The sequence below is a fragment of the Ambystoma mexicanum genome, chromosome 2q (assembly GCF_040938575.1).
Source record: "Ambystoma mexicanum isolate Mex_15411 chromosome 2q, UKY_AmexF1_1, whole genome shotgun sequence".
Taxonomy (NCBI): Eukaryota; Metazoa; Chordata; class Amphibia; order Caudata; family Ambystomatidae; genus Ambystoma; species Ambystoma mexicanum.
In genome coordinates this window covers 944,462,427-944,489,916 of record NC_090924.1, presented here as the reverse complement: position 1 = coordinate 944,489,916, position 27,490 = coordinate 944,462,427, and the positions used below count along the sequence as shown (strand labels likewise).

Here is a 27,490-nt window from a genome sequence, read left to right as displayed (position 1 = left end):
CTTGCCGCCTTGGCCTCCTTGGCGACGACGGCGGGGTCCGCCAGACTTGCCTCGTCCTCTGTAGGCCTCTTGCGACGACGAGCGGGCCGCTTGACGGTAGGAAGCGAAACCGCTGCCGGAACCTTTGGAGGCGCCCTTGCCTCCGCCGCTCCGAAAGGGCGTCCGCCGTTGCTGCAGTACTCCAAGGGCCCGGGCCGTCTCAGTATCCGCCTTGATGGCCTGAAGGGAATCGTCCACTGTCTTCCCAAACAGGTTGTTCCCGTCGAAGGGCATGTCCAGGACCCTGGTCTGGACGTCCTGCCGAAAGTCCGTAGCCTTGAGCCATCCGCGACGTCGAAGGCAAACGCCGTTGCCCATCTGGCGGAACCCGGTGTCGGCGATGTCCGTCGCCACGGTGATGGCGTGGTCCGAGGCCACCTCACCTTCCTGCAGGATCTCAAGGGCCTCCGCCCTCTTGTCGTCCGGCAGAAAATCCAGCAGGGGAGCTATCTTGTACCAGAGTTCCCTGTCGTAGCGGGCCACGATAGCCAAGGCGTTGGCCGCTTTAATCGTCGTCGCCGCCGACGAGATGACTCTGCGCCCCATGGCATCCAATTTCTTTCCCTCGCCGTCCGGCGGGGAAGTCGACGTGGAGGCCGCACCCCCCCCCGCTTTCTTCCTGGCTGCCGCGGAGACGACGGAGTCCGGGGTAGGCTGCGCCCGGAGGCATAGGGGGGCCGAGTCCGGGACCCGGTACTTTTTCTCGTACCGGTCTCTTTTCGCTGGCGTCGTGGAAGGGTTCTTGAGGAGGGAAAGGCCCTCATCCCAAATGTCGTCCAACAGAGGCACTGCGAGGACCGTCTTCCTCTTGGTCTCGCGCCGTTGGTAAAGGAAGCCTTCCTTTTTCTTCTCCTCAGGGCAGAGTTGGAAAAGCTCGGATGCCCTGGCGATCATTGAGTGGAACGATCCAATCTCGTCGGGCGGAGAAGCCCTGGTGGGAGGCGACGACGGAAAATCCTCGTCGTATGCCTCGTCGTCCGTACCCGTCGCTGCCGTGTCAGTCCCCGTATCATCCCCTCGGGTGGACGGGGAGGAGGGCTGGACGGGGCGCGACGGTTGAAAAGGAGGCGGTGGATGAATCCTTCTTTTCTTGGTAGGGGGAACACCAGAAGGTCCCGGTTCTGGATCCCCCGACGGGAGAGGTTCCTCCGTCGGTAACGGTAGTCTCGTCCTTATCTCGGAGCATAAGGACTGTATAGCCAACAAAATGGCCGCTGAGTTGTCTTGCGGCGCTGGCAGAGGGGAATCCGACGGGCGAGCAGGGGCCCCGTCGGTATCCTCGACGATGTCGTCGTCGTCACCTGCGTCGGGGCCCATTCCGACGGGCTGGTCTTGTTCCACGCCTAGGCCGTGGCTTAAGACCTCGATCAGTTCCTCTTCTGAGGTTGAGGCCGAATCTACGCCGACGCCCTGCCCCCCCTTCTTCCCCACGGAGGGTTTCACGGGGGTCCTATCGATGGGCACGAAAGAAGACTCCCTCCGAGGAGGCAGGGAGATTCTGGGCCCCGAGGCCGCCACCACTGGTGCAGCCTCCACAGGCTGGGCCAGGGCCGCCGCGACCGTTTCGATAGAGGGCTTGGTCGAATGGATCAAGGCCTTCACCACCTTAGGTGCGCTCACCGCCTTATCCTTGAGGGAGGGGGCACTGCCACGCTCCTCCTCTGCCTTAGAGCTCGACCGGGGTCTCTCCAGGAGCTTCGCCGGGTGCTCGGCCTTCCTCTTACCCGACCCAGAGCGTTGGCTCGTGGTTGATGGTGCCGGGGAGGGTGCGCCCTGCCTGGCGCCCGTAGAGCCCGACCGTTCGGCGCTCCCGGTGCCAGCGGACTCGCGGTGCTTGGCCTTATGTTGGGCCCCCGTCGCCGGGGCGCCCTCAAAGGTCTTAGAAGACCGCTCAGATTTCTTCTTCTTCTCGCCAGACGGGCTCTTACCCTCCAGCCAGCTGGCGAGACGTTGATGGCGGTCCTTCATGGTCCGTTCCGACATGTTGCCGCAAAACGCACAGTCCTTCTCCACGTGCGTCTTGTCCCCATGAAGGCAGTAAAGGCAGAAAGAGTGTTCGTCCTCCTTGAAGACGTTCTGCAGCTGGCATCCAGGGCAGGCCCTGAACAGCTTTCCGGGCGTCGAGCTTCCCTTCTCCTGGGCCATCTCCGAGACCGGGCCTGAGAAGCTTCTGGAGTCCTCCGAAGCGTAGCTCGACGAAATCTTCACCCTTGAGGGGCACAGATGAATCCGACACGGGTCCCCGTTGATCGGATGTAGGATCGGTGGAGCTTGAGGCTCTTTTGACCGAAAGAATCGAAGTTTTTGTGAAAAAGCGCGAAAAAATAGCACTAACGCTCGAGAGCAATAGCACGAGGATCCCAACACATGAACGTGCGGTAAAAATCTGAAGATGGCTGCCAGAGGCGGTGCTTAGGTAGAGGGCAGTCATTGGCTGTGGTCAGTATGACGCAGAGACCAGTGATTGGTTATTACTACGAAAGACAGATCAGAAACGAAACTGATACTGGTTTTTTCTTTACCGAGGATTCCCAGCCTGACGACGGGGAATATTCATGAGCATGTGAATCCATGCCAGACCCCATGCTGGAGAACTTACCTTTACTTTATTGGTCCAGCACACACCACCCTATGTGGAGTGCCTGCGGGTGGAGAGGGTTACATATTAATTTTAACCCATTCCTCATAACATTTTGTTAGACTAACTCACTTGAATGGCTGGTGGCAGTGGTTTCCTTTTTACTACCTAGTGACATGCATCTGCAGGCTGATGCCTCAGCTGCAGTGCTGCGCCTAAGTGTGACCATTTTCTCAAAATGACCCCTCCCTCCCACCCCCTTCTTTTTTTGCCATTTCTTGTTGGTTAATAGCTTCTGGGCTTTTACTCCGTTTGCATCAGGTTTAAGTCCTTTGTGTGTTTTGCCTTTGCCGGGCTACTGCCCTGAAGCCCGCCCAGGTTCCAGTGTTTCTGGAAAGGCAGGAAGTGAGGTAGGGTCCCGAAACTTCCCTGTCCTTTGCCTGTGTGTACCTGAGTGAAACCAGTTCCAATTGGCTGGCTGGCTGTCCCGAAGGACAGCCAACCTGCTGTGTGATTGACAGCCTAGGGCGGTGAATGAATGAGAACTGGCATAAAAAGTGAGTTCTGTGGGACTAAGAACAGAGTCAAGCACTGGAGGATAACATCCAAAGCAGAAGACGAGAGAAGACGCCAGCAGCAAGCTCCTAGACCGCAAAGTTGTCGGTGAAGCCATGCAGCTGTGCGGACCCCGTTTTCGTATCGACAGGGAAGACCCGTAAAGGACTACTTCCTCCCTTAGACTGGTGGGACCAAACAGACTCAAGACAAACTATTTTGCGCAAACCCCTGACTTTCCAAGGTTGCAGAAGCCCAATACCCGGAGTAGCTCGACCACATGCGAGTGCATTGTCTTCCCAAGTCTGAATCTGACCAGGTCTTCATGGGCATCTAGGTGACCCAAGCAAGAAATCCTCGTCCAGAACCGAGGGATCAAGGAAATCCTAACCAGAGCTATTCGTTATTCTTTGGCACTGAGAAAAAGTGTCTCCGTCGGTCTGTCCCTCTCTGTTGTCTCGGTCCTCACCACGTCCAAGTACCAAGAACAAGGGTCTACTGCATTGCATCGTGAGGGCAACCAGCTGGAACAACTTCTAAATTTCAAAAAGGCACTGTGGGGATTGGGGTACTTTATCCTTTTGCCATTTGGGGTGCTTCCTATTGGAGTGCAATCTAACCCTAAACTAAGTTGACCTCAACTTACCTGCATTGGTCGTACAGCTTGTGCTTCCTAAATGTGCGTCCTCTTGAGTTACTGTGATTTCTCTTTTGAACACCGACTATTTACAAACATTTTTCTAAGAGCATCAGATCTTTGACTTTGCCCATTGACTTTGGCTGTCCTGGCTTCCTAAAGGCCTCCTTCTGAACCTAATAGCTTTGGCAGTGCTTGTTCCCTTACAGGTTTTAAATGTTGAACACTTCAATGCTGGGATAATAGACTGCCTGCATCCATTTGGGAGGATCTAACTGTTCTTAAAACCTATCAGTCTGTTCTGATCTAACCCTAACCTTTCCTTCATTGAAAAATCAATATTGCAAAGGTGATACTATATAAATGCTATACTGAACGCAAATGACGTCAGCTGCAGGGGCTGGAACATGTGCAACATATGAATTAATGACTTACCTCTTTATTTTTCACTTTTTGAATCGAATCCCAACTTGAGATTAATGTTACAGCCAATTAATGCTTTATAAAGAATGCTTTAAATTCTTTGTGTGTAGATAAATAATAAATGTGCAAGTGTTTAATTGTATACTAGTGTTTACCGATTTCATTGTACAGCTCACATTACCCCTCTTAAGATAAGCCTGACAGTTCAGTCACACTACCAACTGGTGTAGTACAGACCAATATTAAAAAGGTGGGTTACCTAATACCAAAAGATACATTTTGTGTAGTCCCACACCAATTGGACTGCACTATTTCTCAACTAACAACGGCCTGCGACAGTGTGCATTCATGTATTTGAGACATTTACAGAATGCATGGGTGTGCTTGGAGGGATCAATCATCTGCCATTGGCTGACCACACCTTTGTTTTAAGTATGCTTGTTGTCTGGTTGGGTGTGAGGTTCCCTCGCTGGTTTCAATTGGGGAGAGGGGGGGGTTGGAAGCAGACCATCTTGCCCACTCAGCGGGTCTACACGTGCACTCTGGAAGGCTTGCTATCTAAGGAAGAACTGACGTTCTGCGCCAGCACTCTATGAAATCCTGAGGCATCTGAAATCCTGAGGCATCTGATGGTAAAGCTTTGCCTCTCCAAAGACCAGAAAGAACCCACAGCAGTGTTCATTTTCCCTGATCCACTGAACACAACTGGATCACCGCTCTTGCTCAAAGGCCTCATCGCCCTGAAGCTTCTGCCCATGTCTGCATCAACAGCCACAGAACCGGGTGCCACTTTGCCATCAAGGCTCTGGAGACTTGGAGCCGAACGAAAAAATCTACAGCACAGACATACAGGCAAGTGTTCTGGTTCCACCTCTGCCAACATGGGAAGCTCCAGAAGACATGCTGCCTCAACTCCTGCTCCCACACCAAACTCACCTTCCTGGTTCTTCTATAGCTAGCTCCTCACCAGTGTGATTTTTGTTGTTGGAAATCAAGTTTTATTATCATTTTGTAACACATCAAATCACCAGTGATCTACTGCAATTCAAGAAATATTTTGCCTCATATCAGTGTTTGAAATTTCCCCTAATCGCCCTCCTGCCTGCTGGCTCCCCCATGCAGTCTAAAATAGAGAACAAAGAAAACAACAACCACAGTTGCAGCCTCCTCCAACGTCTGACTTCTAGCCCTTCCCCAAGACACACACCTTTCTGCTGCCACCAGCAGAGTATGCACCATGTGGCTCTCCGCCCCCGCATCCTCATTTTCCACCTGTAGCCCAAACAGTAAAGTCTACGATCGCCCCCGTTGCATCGCACCCAGTTCCTTAAGCAAAGACATTTCTTCGGTCTATTACCTTTGTATGAGGGAACACCCCCACCACATATGGTAATAGTTGGCCTGCAGCTGTCTACATTGCCAGCATCCAGAATCTGCTCTTGCATACGTACTATCAAGCCTTGCCGGCGGGTATTGACAACAGTGAATTATCTTGAAGGGCTGCATTCTGTATTGCAAGGACCGCATGGATAGCAGATGACAACGTTTTCCTATTCACAAGCATTCCTCCAATCTGGCCAGGGGTAAGAATGTACCGCCCTCCCACAGCTGCCTAATACCAAGCCTGATAGCGCACCGGTTCCTCGATCCAATCCCACAGGGGCGGTGCCCATATACAGCTGACTGGCGCTGGTCACGTCTAAAGACAACTAGGTTTACACCCAGATAGCTCCCTGTTTTTTAGGAGACCCTGGAAAAGCGCTAGGACCGAAGTCCTTGGTTGAGTGATGTAAAGGAGTGCATCATCCACAAACAGACTTACTTTATACTTCCTTCCCCCTAGGTGGACCACCTTTACCTCTGGATTGCCCGCCGCTCGATTACCCAGAGTTCCATCACTAATGCATTAACGGGGGAGAGGGGACAGCACTGCCTAGTACTCCTATGCAGGTTTATCACCCTCGACACTCCTCCATGGACTACCACTCTGGCCTGTAGAGCACAGGGCAGCGACCCACCTCATCCAACGGGCCCCCATAGCAATCCTTCCCAAGACTCCCTACAAAAATGACCAGTTAACCCTGCCAAAAGCCTTTTTCGGCATCTAAGAAGAGGAGCACAGCCGCTTCTCTCCACACTTCCGGGACATGTAGTATGTGTAAATCGTCTGAACCCTGCTGGGTCCAAATAAATCCTGTCTGGACAGCATGCACCAAACGCGGCAGGAACACCACCAGTCGGGATGGCAATATCCTGTCGAATATTTTGGCATCAATGTTTAATAAAGAAATATGACGGTATGATATGACATTTGTAACTCGCCCATACACAAGTGTTTCAAGTACCACAAGTATTTGAACCACAGTATGTGGGGTCCTTACCCTGCCTAGGTCTAACCGCTATAAGTGCTTCCAAGAAGGAGGGAGTGATATCAACCGCAACCGATATCGAGTTAGAGACCAGAATATCTTGAAACTGTTTGTAAAAGGCGGAGGTATAGCCGTCCTTCCCCAGCACCTTATCTGGCTTAAGCTGTGCTATGGCTTCCAGTACTTTCTTTTCTGTAATCTCTGCCTCTAGCACGGCCCTTTCATCCTCCTTCCGTCTCGTTATATAGGTATTCCTGTATGGCCCCTGCCATTTCTTCCAGGGGACGCTCAGACAGGGTCTCGTAGAACTGTGCAAAACATTTGGGAAGGTCACCCTGGCTTCCCAGAAGGTCCCCTTCCCTCCTATGCGTGCCACTCTCTACAGCCTTCGTTCCTTTATTCTATTGGCCAGTAGGGTCCCCACCCGGTCCCCCTTTTCATAATACCTCCCTTTGGCCTAGTGTAGTTTTTTCAGCACTCCCCCCCCACAATCAAGAACGAACGCAACTCCTGTCTCTCATCCCGCATCTCGGCCAACAAACTCTCCCTGTCTATCCATGCCCACATCCCCTTTTAGGTACCCCCACAACCTCTCCTCAATCAGCCCTCTCTTGTTTCTTCCGGGCTCCTTCCTTTATGATAAAGGCCCCTGAACGTGGCCTTGGCCTCCTCCCATACCTTTTTTCACTGCACCTCCCCCGTAGCATTGGTTTCAAAGAAGTGCCCAATCTCTTTCTGCAAATAGTCCCGGAAGACCGTTTCTGCAAGGAGTCAGTTGTTACATCACCAACTTGGGGTCCCAGGTCGTCCTTCCTCCACCCACCAATCCACTACTTCACCGATTCCACTTTTGGGGACTCTACCATGGCCACCTACTCCCCGAGGACCAACAGAAAGTCAATTCTCAGTTTGATGTGGGGGGAGAGAAGAAAGTATAACCAACCGCTGGAGGATATCTAGCCCTGCACACATCCTCCCAAAAATGGTATGGAAGCAGCTGCGCGAGCGCCCTATGTTCCCTCCTCTGTGGTAGGACTATAAACCTGTGCTGACCACCAGGCCACAGCCGCGTCCATAATGGTATTGAAATCACCTCCCACCAATGTAGGCCTCTCGCCCCATTCCTCCAACACCAAGAAAACGTTTCTGAGAAAGGCCAGTTGTGCATGTTGGGGGCGTACAGGGACGCCATTGTGATCATTGTCCATTCAATTATCCTTAACCAATGTTTTCCAAAGCCCCTCTGCACCTGAAACTCAGTCAACCATACAGAGAGCGTGCTAGGACAATACCCATTCCCTCCTTCTTGCTGGCTCTATGAGAGGCCCAGTATGCCTGCCCGATGTTCGGCCCCCTCAATGCCCTCTTCACCCCTTGCCTGTAGGGGGTTTCCTGTAGGAAGAGAACCTCTAGCTGGACTTTTCGAAAAACAACCCTGCCGATAATGATCGTGTGTTTAGGGAGTTTAGCCAGTCGAAAGAATGTTACATGGGCTAAGTAAACTGTTCTTCGAATGGATTGTGTCCTCCAACGTATCCCTCATCATTGACAGACTCCCAAAGCAGTATCCATGAGTGGAGGAGGGTGAAGGATTTAGCAATATTTGAAATTAAAGGGCAGAAGGACTGCCTTACCAAACGCCACATCCGGAGCATGGGAAGTATCCAAAGAATAATGCTTTGTGAACAGGTGTATGGAAGACCACGTTGCAGCATCACATATGTTTTTTATAGGGACACCCCTTTTCAGAGCTGTCGACGTAGCCATGCCTCTGGTTGAATGAGCACGCAAGCCCTCTGGAGGGATCTTGCCCGCAAAAGTATAGCATTCAGCAATAGAGGATAATCCACCTAGACAAGGTGGCCTAGCTTGTGTCCGGTATACCCCACAAAGAGCTGGTTATCCACTCTCACCTTGGACATCCTGGAAATATAGAAGCTCAAAGCTCTGCTATGGTCCAACCTATGAAGCCTTTCCTTTTTCTTACTAGAATGCGGAGGAGGATAGAAAGCAGGTAGCACAATTTCTGACTGAAATGAATGCCCAAAACTACCTTGGGCAGAAAGGAGGGTCTGACTTTCAAGACAATACTGTTCTTGTGTAATACAGAAAAAGGGTGGCTTGAAGGAAAGTGCCTGCAACTCACTCACTCTGCGTGCAGATGTAAGAGCAACCAACATAATTGTCTTAAAAGGTCAACAACCTCAATGGACACGAGTGCAATGGTTCAAATGGAGCACCCATCAAAAACTTTAAGAACAAATTAAGGTCCCACTTCGGAACCTGAAATGGCAAAGGCGGGAGTGCATTTGTGAGCCGCTTTAGAAATGGAGTAACCAAAAGGAATCTTAAAAAAAAAGAGCATTCCTCGGATGAGCGCTTAAAGAAAGAAAGCGCTGTTAGGTGTTCTTTAATGGCTTTGGGATAAATGGCACTTAGGATAAGTGCGGATTAGTAGCCAGGAGAACCTTGTCCCTCATGAACCGCAGATACGGTGGGTCCATGACCAGCGCCTGCAACTCTGACAACCTTCTGGGAAAAGTGATCACAACCAGAAATGCGACTTTCCACGAGAGGAACTTCAAGGAAGCTGTCGACATGGGCTCAAACAGCAGTTTCATGAGAGCAGAGAACCACATTGAGATGCCACACCAGAGCAAACTTCTTCTCCGGTGGAAAAGTACAAAAAGTCCTTTCAGAAAATGTTTAACCAACCGGTCACTAAGCAGAGGAGTAGCATAGCGCTGTCTTGTGAACCTGGAAATGGCCACCAAATTCTTTGATCGATGACAACGCCAGCCCCCCCCATGTGCCAGCAGTAACAGTAAATGGGAGAATCTGGGCCGCAGAGTACTTCACACCAGACACAGAACCTTGCCCATTTACTACCATACAATACATTGGTAGAAGGCACCCTTGCCGCCTCCAGGATCCGTCGACACACTACTGTGAGATACCGAGATGACTGAACTCGGCGTGGTCAGGAGCCACGCTGCCAGGCTGAGAGATTCTGGATCGTGATGCCACACTCTGCCTTCGTACTGCAAAGGGATATCCTTGTCCGTTCCCAGACGAAGCAGCTCTTCCACTGCTAGATGAAGGAGATCTAAGAACCACATCTGCCTGGGCCAGAATGGGGCTACCAAGATCACTCTGCACGGGTCCTTCAGCACCAACTGGATCATCCTCTGAATCAGCGGAAACGGGGGAAATGCATACGCCAAGATGCCCATCCACGGGAACACGTCCCACCCTCGGCTCCGGATGAGCCACTCTGCTGGCAAACCCCAGACACTGCTTGTTCTCCTGCGTGGCTAGTCTAGCGGGGGGAGACCCCCATTTCTGGAAGTTCTGCAGCATGGGGTCTGGCATGGATTCACGTGCTCATGAATATTCCCCGTCGTCAGGCTGGGAATCCTCAGTAAAGAAAAGAAAATCAGTTTCGTTTCTGAACTGTCTTTCTCCTAACAACCAATCACTGGTCTCTGGGTCATACTGCCCACAGCCAATGACTGCCCTCTACCTAAGCCCCTCCTCTGGCAGCCATCTTCAAATTTTTACCGCACGTTCAAGTGTTGGGAGTCCTCGTGCTATAGCTCTCGAGCTTTTACTGCGTTTTATCTAAGAGTTTTGCTCTATTTTTCGGTCAATCGAGCCTCTAGCTCCATCATCCGACTAACGGGGACCCTTTTTCGGAACTGTCTACGCCCCTCAAGGGCGATTTTTCATCGAGTTAACTTCTTGGAGGATTCCAGAAGATTATTGGAGGCCTACACCGTGTGGACATGGCCGAGGATAAAGGAGACTCGACACCTCTAGTCAGGATCTGCCCAGGATGCGTGCTGCGGGATCTTCCTGGACGATGGGCACTCCATGTATCTTTATTGCCTTCATTCGGACCGCTCACAAGTGGAGGAGGCCTGTGCATTCTGCTAGGACATGGTGCCACGCACCATGAAGGTCCATCGCAAGCGGCTCGCCGATTGGCTGCGGACGAAGATCCCAGTGGCGGGTGAGCCCCGGCAGCATGCTTCTCCCAAGAGAAAATCTGAGCGGTCTTCTAAGACCTTTGAGAGCACTCCGGCGACCCAACATAAGGTAAAGCACTGCGTGTCCGCGGGCACCGTGAGCGCCGTTGGAACAGGCTCTGCGGCAGCCAGGCAGGACGCAGCATCGCCAACAACCACGATCCAACACTCCGGCTCGGCAAGAAAAGGAAGTCAGACCACCCGGGTAAACTTCTGGAGAAGGCCCGGTCGACTCCGACAGAGAAAGCCAAGGGGGAGCAAGGCGTTGACCCTCCCCCCACGGTGTGAAGGCCTCAGATGCGCCCAAGGTCGTGAATGCCCAGGGTCACCAGGCTAAGGCATCTTTTGAGGGAGTGGTGGCATCCCTGGCAAAGGCCACAGATGCGGTCCCAGTGGAGCCTACCCCCCAAGATGAGAGTCTCCCTGCCCACTCGCAGTGAATCCTCTTTCCTGCAAATTGAGAAGACCCCCGTAAAGACGATGCCGATCATCTCCCCGAGGCCGACGCCCATGGCCGAGAAGAAAGGGGAGGGGGAGGAGCGGGGGGGAGGGGGGTAGTAGTCCTGCCAGACTCGGATATCTCCTCCTCCGAGGAGCTCTCTGGCCTGAAGGCAGTGCTCAACAAGAAATTTGTTGAGGCCAGGTCCTACGGGAAGGACCCAGAGGAGGCGGACGTGGAAAGCAACAAGGGAACCGACAGGGAGTGCCAGGGCGTTGAGGAACCGGACAACACCATGCCACTGCCAATGCTCCCGTCGCAACCTCTGCCACCACCGACAAACATGTTGGCAGACATCCTACAAGCTCCGCACACCCTGTGCTCGGAGATAAGGACAAGGACGCCCATGCCTCCGACAGGCGATCCAGTAGCGCCTGGACCAACAGGGGACCCTCCACTTAAGAGGAGACCATCTGCCTCCGCACTACCATCCTTCACCTCCATCCCCTTCACCGAGGGATGAGACGGGAGTCGGAGGCGGCGACGGGTACGGACGACGGCGGCGGCGAAACGAACCTCCCGCCGCTGGTACCCAGGGCTTCTCCACCCGACGAGATTGGATCCTTCCATGCCATGATATCTAGGGCCTCAGAGCTATTTCAACTGAACCCTGAGGAACAGAAGAAGGGGTTCCTTTATCAGCGCCAAGAGGAAGACTGTGCCCTTGATCCCGCTGTTGGACGACATTTGGGACGAAGGACTGTCCCTCCTGAACAACCCGTCCTCGGCCCTGGCCGAGAGACCGGTAGGAAGAAATACAGGGTGCCATACTCTGCACCGAAGTGTCTCAGATCTCAGCCATCCCAGAACTTGGTGGTCTCGGCGGCGGCCAGGAAGAAATCGGCAGGGTCAGTGGCATCGATGTCCACTTCCCCCACCGGATGGCGAGGGAAAGAAGCTAGATGCCATGGGACGACAGGTCATCTCGTCAGCGGCAACGACCATTAAGGCAGCCAATGCTCTCGCCACCGTGGCCCGCTACAACAGGGAGCTTTGGTTTAAAATCGCCCCTCTCCTGGACTTCCTTCCAGATGACAAGAGGGCGGAGGCCCTTGAAATCTTACAGGAAGGCGAGGTGGCATCAGACCATGCCATCATGCTGGCCACGGACATTGCCTAAACTGGCTTCCGCCAGATGGGCAACAGCGTTTGCCTTCGTCGGCGTGGTTGGCTGAAGGCCACAAATTTCCGTCTGGACGTCCAGACAAGGGTATTGGACATGCCCTTCGACGGGGACAACTTGTTCGGCAAGACGGTGGACGAATCTCTGCAAGCCATGAAGGCAGATACTGAGATGGCTCGTGCTTTGGCCACACTCCACAGCAATGGCCGTCTTTCGGACCTCCAGAGGCAAGTCCCATAGTGCCTCTAAAGGATTCGGCGTCAACTTCTCGTCGTACCGCCAACCATCCCGTTCCATGGCCCAGGAAGCCTACAGGGGACGCAGCAAAGCCGGAGGAAATCGTCATCGTCAAGGCTCCCAAAGTGGGTCGTCTGCGACGAAGCAGGACTGAACTGGCCGTAACGTCAGGCCCCCTCACGAGCACCCCAGTGGCAGGCCGGCTGGCGAACTTTGTCACTGTGTGGAAGTCCATCGCCGACCGTTGGGTGCTGGCTGCCCTGGCCCGCGAACACACGCTGGAGTTCCAAAGGAAGTGTCCCTGCGTTCCACCAGTGGCCAGGCAAGAAAATCACGTCCCTCAACTGCTTCTAGAAGTACAGGCGATGCTGAAAAAGGCCGCGATAGAGGTCGTCCCGAAGAGGCTCCAGGGCTCCGGAGTGTACTTGCGGTACTTCCTCGTCAGGAAGAAGACCGGTGGTTGGCAGCCCATCCTGGATCTCCGCCGCCTTAACAAATACATCAAGTCCCAGAAGTTTCGGATGGTCAGCCTTCAGCATGTGCTGGGACAACTGGAGGAAGGGGATTTCCTGTCGTCGCTTGACCTGGAGGATGCTTATTTTCACATCCCCATCCACAAGCGGCATCGAAAGTTTCTACACTTCGTGGTCCCTTCGGCAGCACTATCAATTCAAGGCCCTTCCCTTCGGCCTGAAGACCACCGAAGAATGGATCCCCCAGGCCAAACCCACCTCCAAAGCCGGGTAAGTGCCCTCGTTCAGCCAACAAATGAGCCGCCGGTTGCAGTCCTTCAGAGTCTTCTGAGAAAACCCTTGGCAGATCTCACAGGCATCCGCAGAATGACGAGGTGATCCCAACAGTATGAAGACGGTTGAAATCTGAAGGGAAGCCGCAGGGCTATTTATATCGGATGTCCCATTAGTGTAGCTTAAAGCACCCAAAAAGAACGTTGATAGGACACTAAAGTGTTAATTTTCCATAGGAAAACACCAAGTTAAAGTTACTGAGGTTTCCCAGCCCGACTACGGGAAATATTCACAGCATGCGAATCCATGAAATACCCAATGCTGGAGAAGTAGACCACCTCATACCACACATTAATTCACAGTGTTTTCCAATGGGGTTTTGCCATTACATCACGCTTCTGTGAATGAGGTCCATAGTCTTATATAATAGTCAACAAAATGCATCTTCACGCTCAGCAGACAACTCACTCAGTGTACGAAGACCAGGCTTATTTGCTTGCAAATGCTTGTTACTAGTTAATGGCCCTCATTACGAGTTTGGCTGTATTCCAAAAGTAAATCTGCCGGAATACTAGCAAACAGATTTACCGTTGCCACCACTTGGCTGGAAGATTTATCGCCGGATTATAAGTGGTGGTAGGGGGAGTTAGTCCCCATTTGTTGGAGTACACGGGACTCCACAGGGATTTCAGTGGAATTAGCACCAGCAGTAATTCCACTGGCGGTACTTCCGCTGATTTTTCAGTTGAAAGTGGTAGGATTTATCTCCAGCATGATGCTGGAGTAAATACCCCACTCCAAGGCCAAATACGTACAGGGGAGCGGGAAAAGTGGTAGAAATTGTATTACTGCCACGTTGTTACCCCTCTGCCATAGAGGCCCATGTCCTACTCTATCAACTGGAGTCAGAATATTTATCAGTGATGATAAAACTTTAACTTGAGATATTATTTTGTATGCACTTGTTTTACAGTGCTCCATTGCTTCAAAGCAGGGTTCACGCTATACAAACACACATACATTCTAAAAGAATTGCGACGGTTAATTTTCCAAACAAAGATTTTTGGGAGCAATAACGTTGAAAAAAGTTGCAGGTGCGAATATTGGATAAATCCTCAATCTTAAGAACAAAAAGAAAGTGATTAAAAAGTCAACCATGAAAACAGTCTATGCAGCAGCAGGGTCTATAAAACTAGAAATGACATGCATGGTGTTCATTTGCAGAAGTGATTGGGAAACTCCCATATGAACTTTAGCTCTGAATACCCAGTTTTGTTGAGACATGCCCCATAGGTCCCTAGTGTTTCTCTTTAGCAGACACTTTTATTAGACCCTCCTTTACCCCTCTTCCATTTCCCTCTTGGCTGAAGGGAATGATGGACATTTAAAGCATGCGTGATTGTAAGGGCCTTTCATGCTCTGTCCCCTCCAGGGTTAACGGAACAAGGACGTGGGCTCATGTCCAACAAACCCAGCCAGTTTTGGTCAGTGCGGTCAATAGTTTTCAGTCAGGACACCAGAAGTAGTCATGTGGGCGGTGGACAGATGCTCCTGAGGGACGTACTACATCCAAGTGTTGTCCACCTCTGTTGGCTTCTCGCACCAGTTCAGTGTTCCATTTTTCCATGAACGGACACGACGGACCGATAGGTTCATGAACGGAGTTATTGTCCTTCCAAAGGAGGAACAAGTGGGCATAGGAGGTGGGTTTCTCCAATTGTGTGGCCATGTGACTGAAAGGGTACATTGATACCATGCCTGGATGCTATGGTGCGTTCTATAATTTAAATATAAAATAAATATCACCTCTGTTTACCATCTTCTGAATACGGTGTGCCCGATTTCTTCAACAGTACGGATCCAAGCATAACTAAGTATATGATGCATGACAAGAATTGGAGCATATATTTCAATATCTTGATTAAAAAAATTGGAGCATATATTTCAACACCTTGTTAAAGGGGGCAAATGGAAGCACGGATAACAAATACTCACGGTATCTCGTAGTCTCACCTCACTTTTTCATTTAATTAAATTCACTTCCAAATGTCAATAAACAATACTAACGAAAATGTTTCACCGATCTAGGATCTTTTGCAATTCTGAAAACTCAACCACCATTTAACAGACATGTCATTTAAGAGATTAATTTCCACTGAAGTGCCCCATAAATAATAAAAAACAGCTACCATTTATATTTCTTAAAGAACAAATCTGTTGTCTGCATGGGCACTGGTATTTGGATCACAAATGAAAAAAGTATAACTCGTCTAAATGTAATCTAAATGTGATGTGCAGGTGGAGTATGGCGGTGATGCCAAATTCATTTCATGCCATCATTTTAATCACTACAGTAATTATCAGCAGAGCAAAACGGTTGTGTTGCAATAGGTTCTGAGAACATTTAAGTGAAAATGTGGTGTTCAATGTTAAACATGGGACTGCTTTCAGTGGAAAAAAGAACAATGTAATGAATATGAATTTGAGAAATGCAATTAGATCCAATGCCTTTGAATCTTAATGGTAGATGGTTATGCAGACAACTTTCCCCCATGTGAATTAGTAATGAAAAATATGTACACAACCTCACTGAGTGTTCTCTTCACCAGGGATTTGTTCCCATATTTTTGAAGATGTTCAGCAAATTTGGCAGCAGATGCAGTAAAATTCTCCAGGGCAAAGTTTTCAGGTGGCCGAGCAGTCCTAGTTGGGTTAGTGCGACGCTCAATCTCTCCTTCAGAAAATGACCGACGAGGTTTTTTTTTAGGCTTCTAAACAAAAGCAAACATAACTATTATGAAACGCTGACAGCTTGATCAAACGTGTACAGGAACTTAAAAAATGACTTACAAGCGGAGTAGCAGTCGGTCTCTTCACAGGAAAAAGGTCAGACATCGAATTTATTTCTGCCAACAACTGGGCCAGCTTGAAGAAAAAGGTTATAAACCATTAAGTTACTGTAGCACATCCGTGAAATCGACAATGTAATAGTTATCCAGTGCAAAATATGTTCTAACAAATTTAAATCTTAAAATGGTCAGGCTTCAAGAAGCAATTTTAAACAAATAAGCCATGGAGGCAAACCATTTACTCGCTTGCACGTTCTCCATATTGTAGATCTTCTAATTTCGTGGTAGCCAACTGTTGGGCAGAATTGCATGCAGTACCCTCTGGGACCACCACACACAATTAGGACTACAGGTGTAAGCAAGACCAACCTTTGGTAGAAGTCTGTACCACACAGTTTGTTGGTAGCAAGCTGAGCAGCCAGGAGTATCTCAAGAGTGAACGTGAGCAATACAAGTAGTTACACAAAGGACTTTCAATCACAGTGATTCAAGTAGAAACGTATACTCAAGGTTTCTTGGTGAAACACTGATTCATTTATTTACACAATCATTAATGAAACATTTCACTAGAAGAAGGCAATTTAAGATTATAGACAAATACAGTTCAATACAAAACTAAGTTTTTGAGAAAGTTTGAGCTCCCATGAAAAAGGACCCAAATGGCAGTTCAGTTACTTATCAGTGAGCAAAAAGGACAAAAGTAAGTAGAATAGATTATATGTACTTTCTAGGCAGTGCAAATAGTTTCAGTTCACCAGAATAGTTCAATTCAAGTCAATAGGCCAGGCCAAAGTCAATAGGCTAATGTTCTGGATAGGAAAGAGCAGTTCTGGTATCAAACAGTAAAGTCTTTGCAAAAGTTCTCAGAAGTAGTTTAGGCGAAAAAGGATCATTTGTGGGGTCACAAGCTGATTAGGCCTGCAAGTTGTGAAAGTTTCACAGACTTTCACCGCGGGAGTGGCGTTCTCCCAATCGGGTTGGAACAGAACCTTTGTATGAAGAAAACAAATGTTGCTGAAGTCGTGGTTCCTGGCAGTTCCTGCAGATCTCGCGTTCCTGAGCCTCAGTCGTGGGGACAGGAAGGAGGACGTGGAGGGACTCCTGCACTGCACGGGATCGTTGAAGAAAGCAAACAAAATGGAGTCACTTCAGTAGCTGTAGATTCAAGAACACGAACTGGTGTCCCTCTCTATGGTTAATCCGAATCAGCCTTGAGAATGGTATCCAAGTGTCTTATGAGACTCGCCTTTTAAACAGTTTTCTCCCTTTCATTTCAGCCTAGCTGTCACTCACCCAACAAGGTGGCTGCCCTTGCCGGACAGCCAGCCAATCACGTCAGAGTGCATTTGGGTCTCCTAGGAGACTAAGCAGAGGGAGTTTTGGGCACCTCCCTCATTTCCTGCCCACCCCAGACACTCAGGCGCCAAGGGCAGACTTCAGTCCTGAAGCCCGCCAAAGGCACACGAACAAATGGACCAATCTTGGTTTGGCAAGCAACACTAGAAGGACCTTTCCAAAAAGAAATGGCGAAAAAAGAAGACTGGGACCCGTTTAAACAAAGGGGGCTTAAGGTGCCATCTTGAAAAAACGTGATTTTTAGCTACCAGTTTTCGCGGTCGGGATAAATCATGTTAGTTTGTTGTAAAACCACTGCCACCGGCCTTTTCAATAGGAAAGGGTATCATTTAACTGCTACATGAGTTTTTAGACACGGGATACTATGTAACCCCTCCAGCACTCCATTGTAAGATGGTGTGTGCTGGATCTATGAATTTGGAAAAGACTAATTAAGTCAATTTCACTTTACATTCTCTAGGAAACAGTAGTTTATCCCAAAGAAGGTTTCTAAACCTTTGGGAAGTCTAAAAGACATGCCTATGTCACTGCACTGAGGGTGATGTGTAACACACATGAAAATAAGATGCCTATGGAGTTATCTAAAACTCCATAATCAGAGAACACAAATGTAAAACGCACATCAAAACACATGAAAGAGTGGGAAAAAAAGGCTCACACTCTTTCCAGGAAAAAAATCAAGTCCTCAAAATCCAGCAACGTCTCCAAGGTTAAGGGAACTAGCACATTTCTGAGAATTCTCCCCAACACCAACAAGTCACTTTCCATAAGTTTTGGCCTACAATCAGCCACACACAACATGGACAGTGGGGCTAGGTCATTGGAGTAGGCCAAAAACGGGATGGGTTGGCCACCCCTAGATAAATTAAATTTTTGGAAAACAGTGTGGCAGAGGAAGCTGATATGCTTAACGATAACGACGCACTAACAAGATTTAAGCTATATCTGACATTGTGTACAAAAGTCCTTGTTACCTTGCAATAAGTTATGACGTATTTGACCCTTGTAAATAAAAAGGATCTCGCGCAGGTTGCTGTGTCTTCACATGTGGTTTTAATTGTCCAAGATGTGGACATATAGTAAACTAAATGTGGTCAGCCGACACGTGTTTCAACCCTAAAAGGGTCTTTATCAAGGCTGATATTTGTGGGTAGAGTGTGGTGACAAAAGTGGCCAACGTGATATAGTGGTGAAGAATGCGATAAAGTGAGAGTGAGTTTAATACACAATTTCAAAAGAATTTAGTATTGTGTTAGTGACATAATAGCAATAGATTTGGATATGCAGCGCGGCGTAATAGTTAGTTGCAGATTAATATTGCAATGGTCAGAGAAGGAGAGAAGAGGTAGAGGGAAGAAAAAAAGAAAGGCAAGCAAATTAGTAGTGTGTCCTTCATGGCAATGAATATTATAGCAAAAATTGTAGTTACAAGATAGTAAAGCCCCAAGGGAGGAGCTTACCTATAGTAATTGTTCTAGCTGCCGGTTGGCAAGGTTTCTTGCCAATCTTGTAAAGTCCATAAGGCTAGAGGGAAAGGGTTGTGAGTTACGGCACCTAAGGTGTAACATATTTGCTTTGTCAATTTTTTTAAGTTGGATCTGAGCTCAGTGACCCTTGTATGACCGGGTATGGAAATTCGAATTGGGTTTGGTCAATAGTGAGGATTAACGCCAGTGTGTGTTAACGGGCCTTCTTGGTATATGAAGGTTAAACGGTTGTGGCGTGTAGAAATTGGCCTAACCTGGTGTGAGGGTGAGCCCAATTTAACCATGTACAGGCGTGTTGGTCAGAAATTGGGATCCCTTTTGGAGACTTGAAAACTATCAAGGTGACATTGGGGTGAGAAGAGTGCTTATTAGTAGCATTCGACTGACACGAGGATTGTGTCTAAAGTGCCACTTGCTATACGTGTGTCACAAGTGATTGGATTGGCTGGGGCCGCTAAGTGCTCCAGGTAAATCCTGCCTATGGGATTAATGCCGCAGTGAGTCTATATGGGGAAAGTGAATAAATTCAGTTTGTCCTTTAGGGTCCGCTTGGAGGAGGCTGTCCGTCCCTCATTAACAAGTTTTACCAGAGGTCCACTACTTGTGATGGTTTAAATTAACCCTTATGCTTGTGAGAAGGCTAAAGCATGCTGGCTGTTCGTTTTGAGATCAAGAAGGAAAAATGATCCACTAAAAGTGCAAGATTAGGGATTAGTGCAGTTGCAATGGGGACCTGTTGGTCCGTGCAGTACAAACTCTCACCTATTGCCATCTCAATGCGGTTAGCTCTTCTGTAGGTCACGGAGCTCACCGAGGGCTCTTAGTTAAGTGGCCGTGACTCTGCAGAAACATTTGCACATGTGCGTGCTGCGAATGCTATCGCTGCGCGTGCATGTGCGCAAAGGAGACACAATGGAAGGCGTCAATGTGTATGCCCAACAGAATAGTTTTCTAGTTCAATTTTAATGTGGGTGAATAAAAAAAAAGGATTGTCAATGGCTAGATGGCTTGTTATTATCCCGTGGGCACCTAATTATTACCTCCATTGTATTTGCCCATATTGGCAAATGGACTTTGCTCTCATCTCATGGACGTTAAGTTATGCATTGGAGTCCATTGTACATTAAGTGATTGGAATAAAAGTGGCTGTCGAGAAACAAAAGGGGGGCAGGGGCACCCCAGTTCCCAAGAATGAATAAAGTGGTGAAGCCACATTTGTAGTGTGGAAAGCCCAAATGTGAATGACCTAGTTTATCATGTCTGAGTTACGCGCGTAAGGTGAGGAACAATGGCGAGGAATTGGCAAAGGAAAGGACCCGAGATTCTGATATCTCAATAAATGAAAATGGGGGGGGTGGAGGGGCGAGAGAAAGAAAGGAGGAGGGAACAAGGAGGGGAAAAGAAAGAGAGAAGGAGGAAAGTACTTGTGAGCATGAATGTTATAAGAAAACATTGAGATCATGGTCAGAGTGTAAGCCCTTCTTGGTACATCTGAAATGGCAAATGAGTTTTGCCTCCTCCTGGCACATTTCTGTTCTGTCTCCCCCCTCTTGGTCCGCATTTGATTGTGCGTAGTCCAATGAATCGGATCTGTCGTTTATCGTCCATCGGATGTTGTTTCTGCCAGTGGCTCACCAATGGCAGTTTGGGGTCTTGTGAGTGAATGCTGTTCATATGTTCTCTTATTCTAACACATCTCTCCGATTGTACTTCCGATGTAGATCTTTTCGCATATGCACCGGATGGCGTATATTGCATACTTGATCTGCAGTTGATATTATCCAATATTTTGTATTCCTGGCAGTTACGAAATTTTGCAGTCGTTTTCTCTGCATAGTTGCACATCGAGCGTGTGCCACATTTGGTGAAACCAATCGGCGTCCTTCTAGTGAGCCAGATGGTTTCAGATGTCTTATGTTCTGGCATGTAGGAAGTGCTCAGTAAGGAACGGAGCGTAGGTGCTCGACTCTAGGAGATACTGGGATCGGTTTTGAGAATGGGGTTAATATCTTGGTCCAGTAGTAAGAGTGACCATTGTTTCTGCACGAGCCGTTGAATCTTGTGGCTGTCCGAGTTGTATCTGGTTACAAATCTGATGGCATCTTCTTTGTTATTCCTGGTTCTAACTTTTGGAGTTCGTAGTGAAGTTCGGGGCATGGTTTGTGCCTTTTCTTTTGCATCAATGATATTCAGTGCTTTGAAGCCTCGTTTTGCAAAGAGGTTGTCTAGCAGTGTGCACTCTTCTTCAAAGGTTTCCATCGTGTCGCAATTCCTCTTGGCCCTTATGTATTCCCCTTGAGATATTGTTGATCACTGTTTTTTTGTGGCAACTCATTGCGTGTACAATTGAGTTTACCTCTGTTAGTTTGCTAAAGGTTCTGGTTGAAATTTGATGGTCCTTGATCAGGATTGTTAGGTCCAAGAAATTGATTGTCTTGTTACTAACGTGGATGGTCAATTCAATCTCAAATTGTTTGGAGTTCAACAGTCCTACATATTTCTCTAGGTGGTCCCGAGTGCCATTCCATATCAGGAGTATATCATCTATGTAACGGAACCATATTTTTTGTATCTGGCATGTTGAGGGCAAATTTGCTCTCATAGTTATGCATAAAGCAGTTTGCCAGTGCAGGTGCATAGCTTGCTCCCATCGCTATTCCGCGTGTTTGCTGATAGTAGTCCCCATTTAAGAGAAAGATGTTGTAGATAGCGAGAAGTCCAGAAAGTCTTTAGTAATTTCGACCTGTTCGTAAAAGGATGCGGATTCATTGTTGAGTAGGAATTCCACACTCTGTATCGCGAGTTTGTGGTCTATCGATGTGTACAATGCTTTAACATCTAGTGATGTAGCAAGAATTCTGGTTTCCAGTTTATTTCGGACAGGATTTTGAGAATGTGCATGGAGTCTTGATGTACGTTGGTATAGATATAACCAGTGGCTGGATCACGTTGTTGATGTAATGTCCAAGTGTTTCATTGATGCCGCTAAGGCCGCTGAGCGTCTTCCTTCTGGTATTTTCTCAAAGTTTTTGTGTATTTTGGGCAGGATATAGAGGGTGGGTGTTACTGGGTGACTGGTGTGGAGATATCCCAGTTCGTCGCCCGTGAGTAGCCCTTGGCAATGGTATTTCTTTAAGAGCAATTCGTGCCTGGCTAGAATACTGGCCTGCGGATAATCTGACATTGAGCCGGGCTTAGGTAATAGACATTCATAACAAGTATTCACCTTGGAAGTGGAATTGATCAACGACGAGGCAGTAGGGCCAGTAAGACGCTTTGAAGCAGAGGAATGCTTTTAAGTAGAAGAATGTCTTGAGAGCCTTTTGTGGCTGACATCTTTAAGTGTGGGTGGAGGTTGTCTTAGACCTCTGCACCTTCCTTCCAAGTAGGAAAGAAAACAATTACTGCTTGCAACTGTTTTTGCAGCGTTCAATCTGGTCTTATTTTGCAATATACCAAAGTGCAGCTTACATGTCCGAGGTCTAGGACTGGGGATTGAGTGGGTTTCATCCTCACCTGGTGTCTTGCATCCTGCCGCCACACAGGCACTCTATTGCACCACCCACACGCACCCGACTGGTCACGTGTCTTACACCCAGAAGAAAGCCTCCTTCCGCGCTGCAGACTTGGTGCATAACAATCTTTTCACTGTTGTGCCAATTCCCTGTTTAAGGCCTATAATACAGGGGAATGGCTGTGTTACATACCCAGCTGGTAGCTTCCATCCAACTATGGGCTGCTCTATTGTCACGCCCACAAGCACCTTTACCAGTCTGTCCTATGCAACACAACAATTTCTTCCAAACCTTTAGGGTATCCGCACCCTGTGCATCCTCTTCAAAGGGTGCTGAATCCAAGAGCGTTTTCTAATCCTTTTTGTTCCCGTTTGAGACTTCTTGGAAAGCATTCTGTACCACATCTAGGTATGTTCGTTGTTTAACCACCACTATGCTGTCCCCCTCTTACAGCAATGCTCAACATGGTTCCGGCTGCTGTCTGTCCATCTTCAGGCTTTGTGCAAGATGTTGTCCATCTGGCAGCTTGCTTTTCCTTCCTACTACACTTCACTCTCAATCTGTTTTTTTCTAGTCATGCCAACCATCATCTCTAGTCATTAGAATCCTTGTACAGCATTGTACTCCTCACTACTGTTCTCTTAACTTCTCCAATCTCATCTCTGTTCCCTTCTCTTCCATTTTACTAACCATTTCTATCGGTTTGCTTAATACAAGCTATACTTGTAATACATCTCACTTAGTTCTCAACACTTTTTGGCTAAATCTGCGAGTTTCATTTTAACCAAAACTTGGATCTCACCTATTGATACTACTAATTCTTCCCTCTCATTTCGTCCAGTACAGGTTTTGTCCATACAGCTCACATCACGGGTACAGGTGATGGGACTGGCCGTCTGTATCAATCATCTTTTTCTCTAGCCGTTTCTTCTCCTGGATTACCCTCAGTCATCCTTGGAGCATCATTTTACTCTAAGCAATATCCACTGGCTTTTCTGATAATCATCATCATCCGTCTGGGCCACCCTGCTCTATGATGATCTGGACTCGTTTTGCTTACTTCTCTTCTTCCTCTTGAAATAGTTTCCTTCTTCTCAGGGACTTTATCTCCATTTTTCATCAGCCATGCTTTATCTCGATTTTCACCGATACTCCATTCTTATCTTATTCAATAACCGTCTCATTTGCATTCCTTTGGCTCAATTCTTGATCTCTGCTTTTCTTCTTCTCCTTTGGGGGCCTCCATCGCCAGGTCACCTTTTTTCTTGTGATCTTTCTCTCCTCACCTTCCATTTCTACCCTCCAACCCAATCCACTGCCTCCTCTTCATCCTCTCAGACCATCACTCGCTGCAATTTTAGCCGTTAATCCTCAGTTAATTCAAACTTTATCCAGCACACTTCCCTCCTCTTCTGAATGTTCTGCTTTCATTTCTTAACTATGGTTTGCTTTCTACCCTCCATTCTCTTCACCCTTCTCTCTCTTTTTAGGCTGCTCATAAACCCCCTAAACGCAGGTTAAATCCTGACCGCTCTAAATCATGCAGACGCAATGAACGAAATCCCTGTCATTACTGGATCTAGAGTGGCTCATATTTACATTCCAGATATGAATCTACTCTACTTACTGCTAAAAAGACAATACTAATGCTATTCTGACCTCATTCCTTCTCTTTCCCCTCCTCCACATTGCCTATTCCAGAGTCACCACTTCTCCTCATCCCAAACCCCTCCTGAGCCTTTGCTTTCTGCTTCTTTAACCATTACAGACTTTGTGCCCTTTTGCGATTCTCTGTTGAATTATCAACTACTCCCAATTAACTTTTCCGCTCCATCCATAACTTACTTTCTCTTCCTTTTCTCTGCTGCCTGACACTGCCGGTTTCCTTTCCTGTGCCCATCCTACTGCTTCCCCTCTCATGACCCCTTTCTCTCCCCTTATTCCAAAGGCTTTTCATATACTTCTCCATCTGACTATGCACTCCCTTTACTCAACATTTCCTTCTACCTTTAAACAGGCGGCAGTTCTACCCATTCTCAAGAAGCCCTCACTTAATTATTCTACTCTTGCTAACTATTGTCAGATTTCAGTCCTTCCATAGCTTTCTAAGTTTCTCAAATGGATCGTCTATTCTCAATTTTCTACCTATCCGGCTCACAATTCTCTTCTCCCTCCATATCAATATGGTTATCCCTTCCACAGAAACTGCTCCTAGTGTGACTAATTCCCTGCTCTTTGCACGCGATATCAAACTATCATCTATTCCGATCTTACTTGATTCCCTCGGCTGCTTTTTACACAGTAGACCACCCTATACTTCACTCTTCTCGCTCATCACTGGGACTCTGGTTCTGTTCTGCAGTGATTTAATGCCTATCCTTCTAATCACCATTTTTCATTGGCTGGAAAAACAGCTTCCTTTCCAGTATAGTATGATCTCACTACGATCCATCCTTGGTCCTCTTTTCTAACTTTACAAGTCATCTCTTTCTGCAATTATCAACTAGTCAGTACTTGGCATGAATCTCAGATCTTGGTTTCCTTTTCTTCTTTACCCGACTGTTCACATTACTACAACAGCCTTTCTCTTAACCAATCTTGGATGCATTCTCCTTTTCTCCATCTCGGCACACCCAAACCAGAACCGTTTTTGCCCCTCTTTAGTTTCTGCCTCTCCTTCCTCTTGGGATTTTTCCCTTCTCATCCCGCTTTCTCTACCCGCTTCTAATCTTGGTGTCATCTTAGACTCCTCCCTTTTCTTTTTTACCCAAATAGCCAACGCTGCTCAGCCTGGCCATCTGCAGCCCTATAACATCAAAAAAGCCTGTTCCTTCTTTCTTTTCAAATCTTTAAACTTCTCAGCTCTTTCCCCGCTCATTACTGGACTATTGCTATTTTCTTTTGCTAGGCCTTCATCTTTTGTTTCCATATGGCCGATTTTCAACTCGGTTATTGAAAATCGGCCATATGCCATATCGGCTCGTTCCTCTGCTCTTCTTCCCTTCGTTCCTCTGCTCTTCTTCCCTTCGTTCCTCTGCTCTTCTTCCCTTCAATCTGTTTACTGTCTCTTCTTCCACTTTCTTGGTGTAGTCTTCAATTGTGTGCATGGTGTGATGCCTCCCAATCTCTCCTCTCTATGTTCCTGCTCATTCTTTATGCTCCCAGTCCCCTTTTCTGTAACAGTTCCAATACCCACCTCCGCGCAATCCTGTTTCTGCTCCTCCACCATACCTGCTACTAAAAAACAGAATTCCTTAACACCTTCAATCAGATCCTCTCTCACCATCTATTTCCCATTCTACTCTCAAAACCTACTTACTTTCGACTCACTTGTAAAATGCTTTCCGGTCTAATTTTTGTGATGTGCTGCACTCTTATATACTTTAATCAGCGGTTTGGCAAAAGTGCTATATAAATCAATAAATACAAATATTGTAGAAATAGTTTACAGAATAGTCCATAAGATTAAAAAAAACATGTATAAAAAGTACAGCGCCAATAGTTTTGACATTTACCATTGTTTATTTAATTTTACATTTATAGACAAGAATTTCATAAATACTTTGGCTCTAGCTACCAACTATTAGGAAGGTTTTCCTTTTTTCAACTTTCTTCTATTGAGTTTAATGGTGCCCAACAGATTTGCTCTCTCTGGAGTGGTTTGTGCCTCAATCACCGGCTGCTCTCATTTTGTTTGGGCTCCAGTGGCCAGCTCCTATGGCTACCAGTGTCAAGGATCTGCCCTTAGATTGGAGTTGGGCATTGTGCCGTTGGAAGGTTAGCTTAATTGTAGGATCCTCACGTTGTATGAACTAGTGTTTGACACCCCCCCCCCCTCTCCTGACAAGTCATTGTTTGTTGATCTCGGGTATATCCTGGAGTATAATCCTATAAAGCATTGAATAATATTAATTATTGTGCTACCTCAATATTATTGAGTGCTAATCAGACAACAGGTGATTTAATATGGAAGTCCGATCAAGTAAAGAAGGCTATATTCCAACAAGACTGGATTAAGACCAGGAGTAAACTCGTACAAGAGACTTTCATTGTTGGGTAAACCGTTGGGTATGCTGCCTTTATATTAAAAGACACTTCCCAACGCTTATTGGCAAACACAATTCATGCGATAAAGACTGAAGAGAGATAATCAGGCCCAAGGTGCAAGACAATTAGGATATTGTAATTTATGCAAAGTAGAGGGCATGGTGCAAAAGAGCATCTAATTCATTGTTCGTTGCTCGAGTCTCGCAGACTTTATTCAGTTTGGAAAGTTTACTCATAAGAGACTGTTAAATATCTTCGCATTTTACAAAAGATTGTCAAGTGGCGAGAAGACATCCATAACAATTGCAATGGTTTATTTCAACTTAATAGGTGAAGGGGCTGCTAAAAGATGATCTTGCGCTAAAGTCTGAATGATTTTTATGAATTGAATACTAGATATTTTGTAGAGTGCAATGATTTTATTGCTGATAATTTTGTATGCGATTTTATTGTTGGTGACATTTTTTGCATTTAAGTGTTGCTGGGTAATTTTTATTTTAACTAAGTTTGGCTTTGAACAACCAAAATAAAAAAATAAAATAAGTCTTCCTTTGTTTTTTAACCTTTATTTATTATTTTGTATTTAATTGCGACTTCTCTGCCTAGCACTCACCTCCTTCGACTTGTCAGACCTGCGGTCTTGGCTAGAGAGGGGGGTACTCGCCCCTTTTGACTGATACAACCTGGATACAGAGGCTCTGCCGCCTCTCCCCACCTCAGACGCCAGCACCCCAGTGCGCCGCTTCTTAGAGGGGGGTGGGGTTCCACCGACTGCCCCCTCTGGTGCAAAGACAATACCTTCTCCGCCGTAGCCTTGCTCCCCCGGTTCGAACCCACCTCCAAACCCGGGTAAGTACCGTCGTTGAGCCAACAAATCAACCAGCGGTTGCAGTCCTCCTGAGTTTTCGGAGAAAAGCCTTCACAGATCTCACAGGCATCCGCAAAATGATTGGGGTACAGGCAGTACAGACAATCCGCATGCCCATCCCCCCTCGTAGACGT

The 27,490-nt window shown here is 47.6% G+C and overlaps 1 protein-coding gene across 2 annotated transcripts in view; it reads right to left on the bottom strand.

The window, feature by feature from the left end:
• CDCA7L (cell division cycle associated 7 like) overlaps positions 1-27,490 on the bottom strand; it is a 185,969-nt gene that overhangs the window by 79,372 nt on the left and 79,107 nt on the right. For both annotated transcript variants that reach the window (XM_069648251.1, XM_069648252.1), the window contains 2 exons: positions 16,085-16,159; positions 15,820-16,005 (listed from right to left, as the gene is read on the bottom strand). In XM_069648251.1, coding sequence (XP_069504352.1) covers positions 15,820-16,005; positions 16,085-16,159 — 261 coding nt within the window. The remainder of the gene's footprint in view (positions 1-15,819; positions 16,006-16,084; positions 16,160-27,490) is intronic.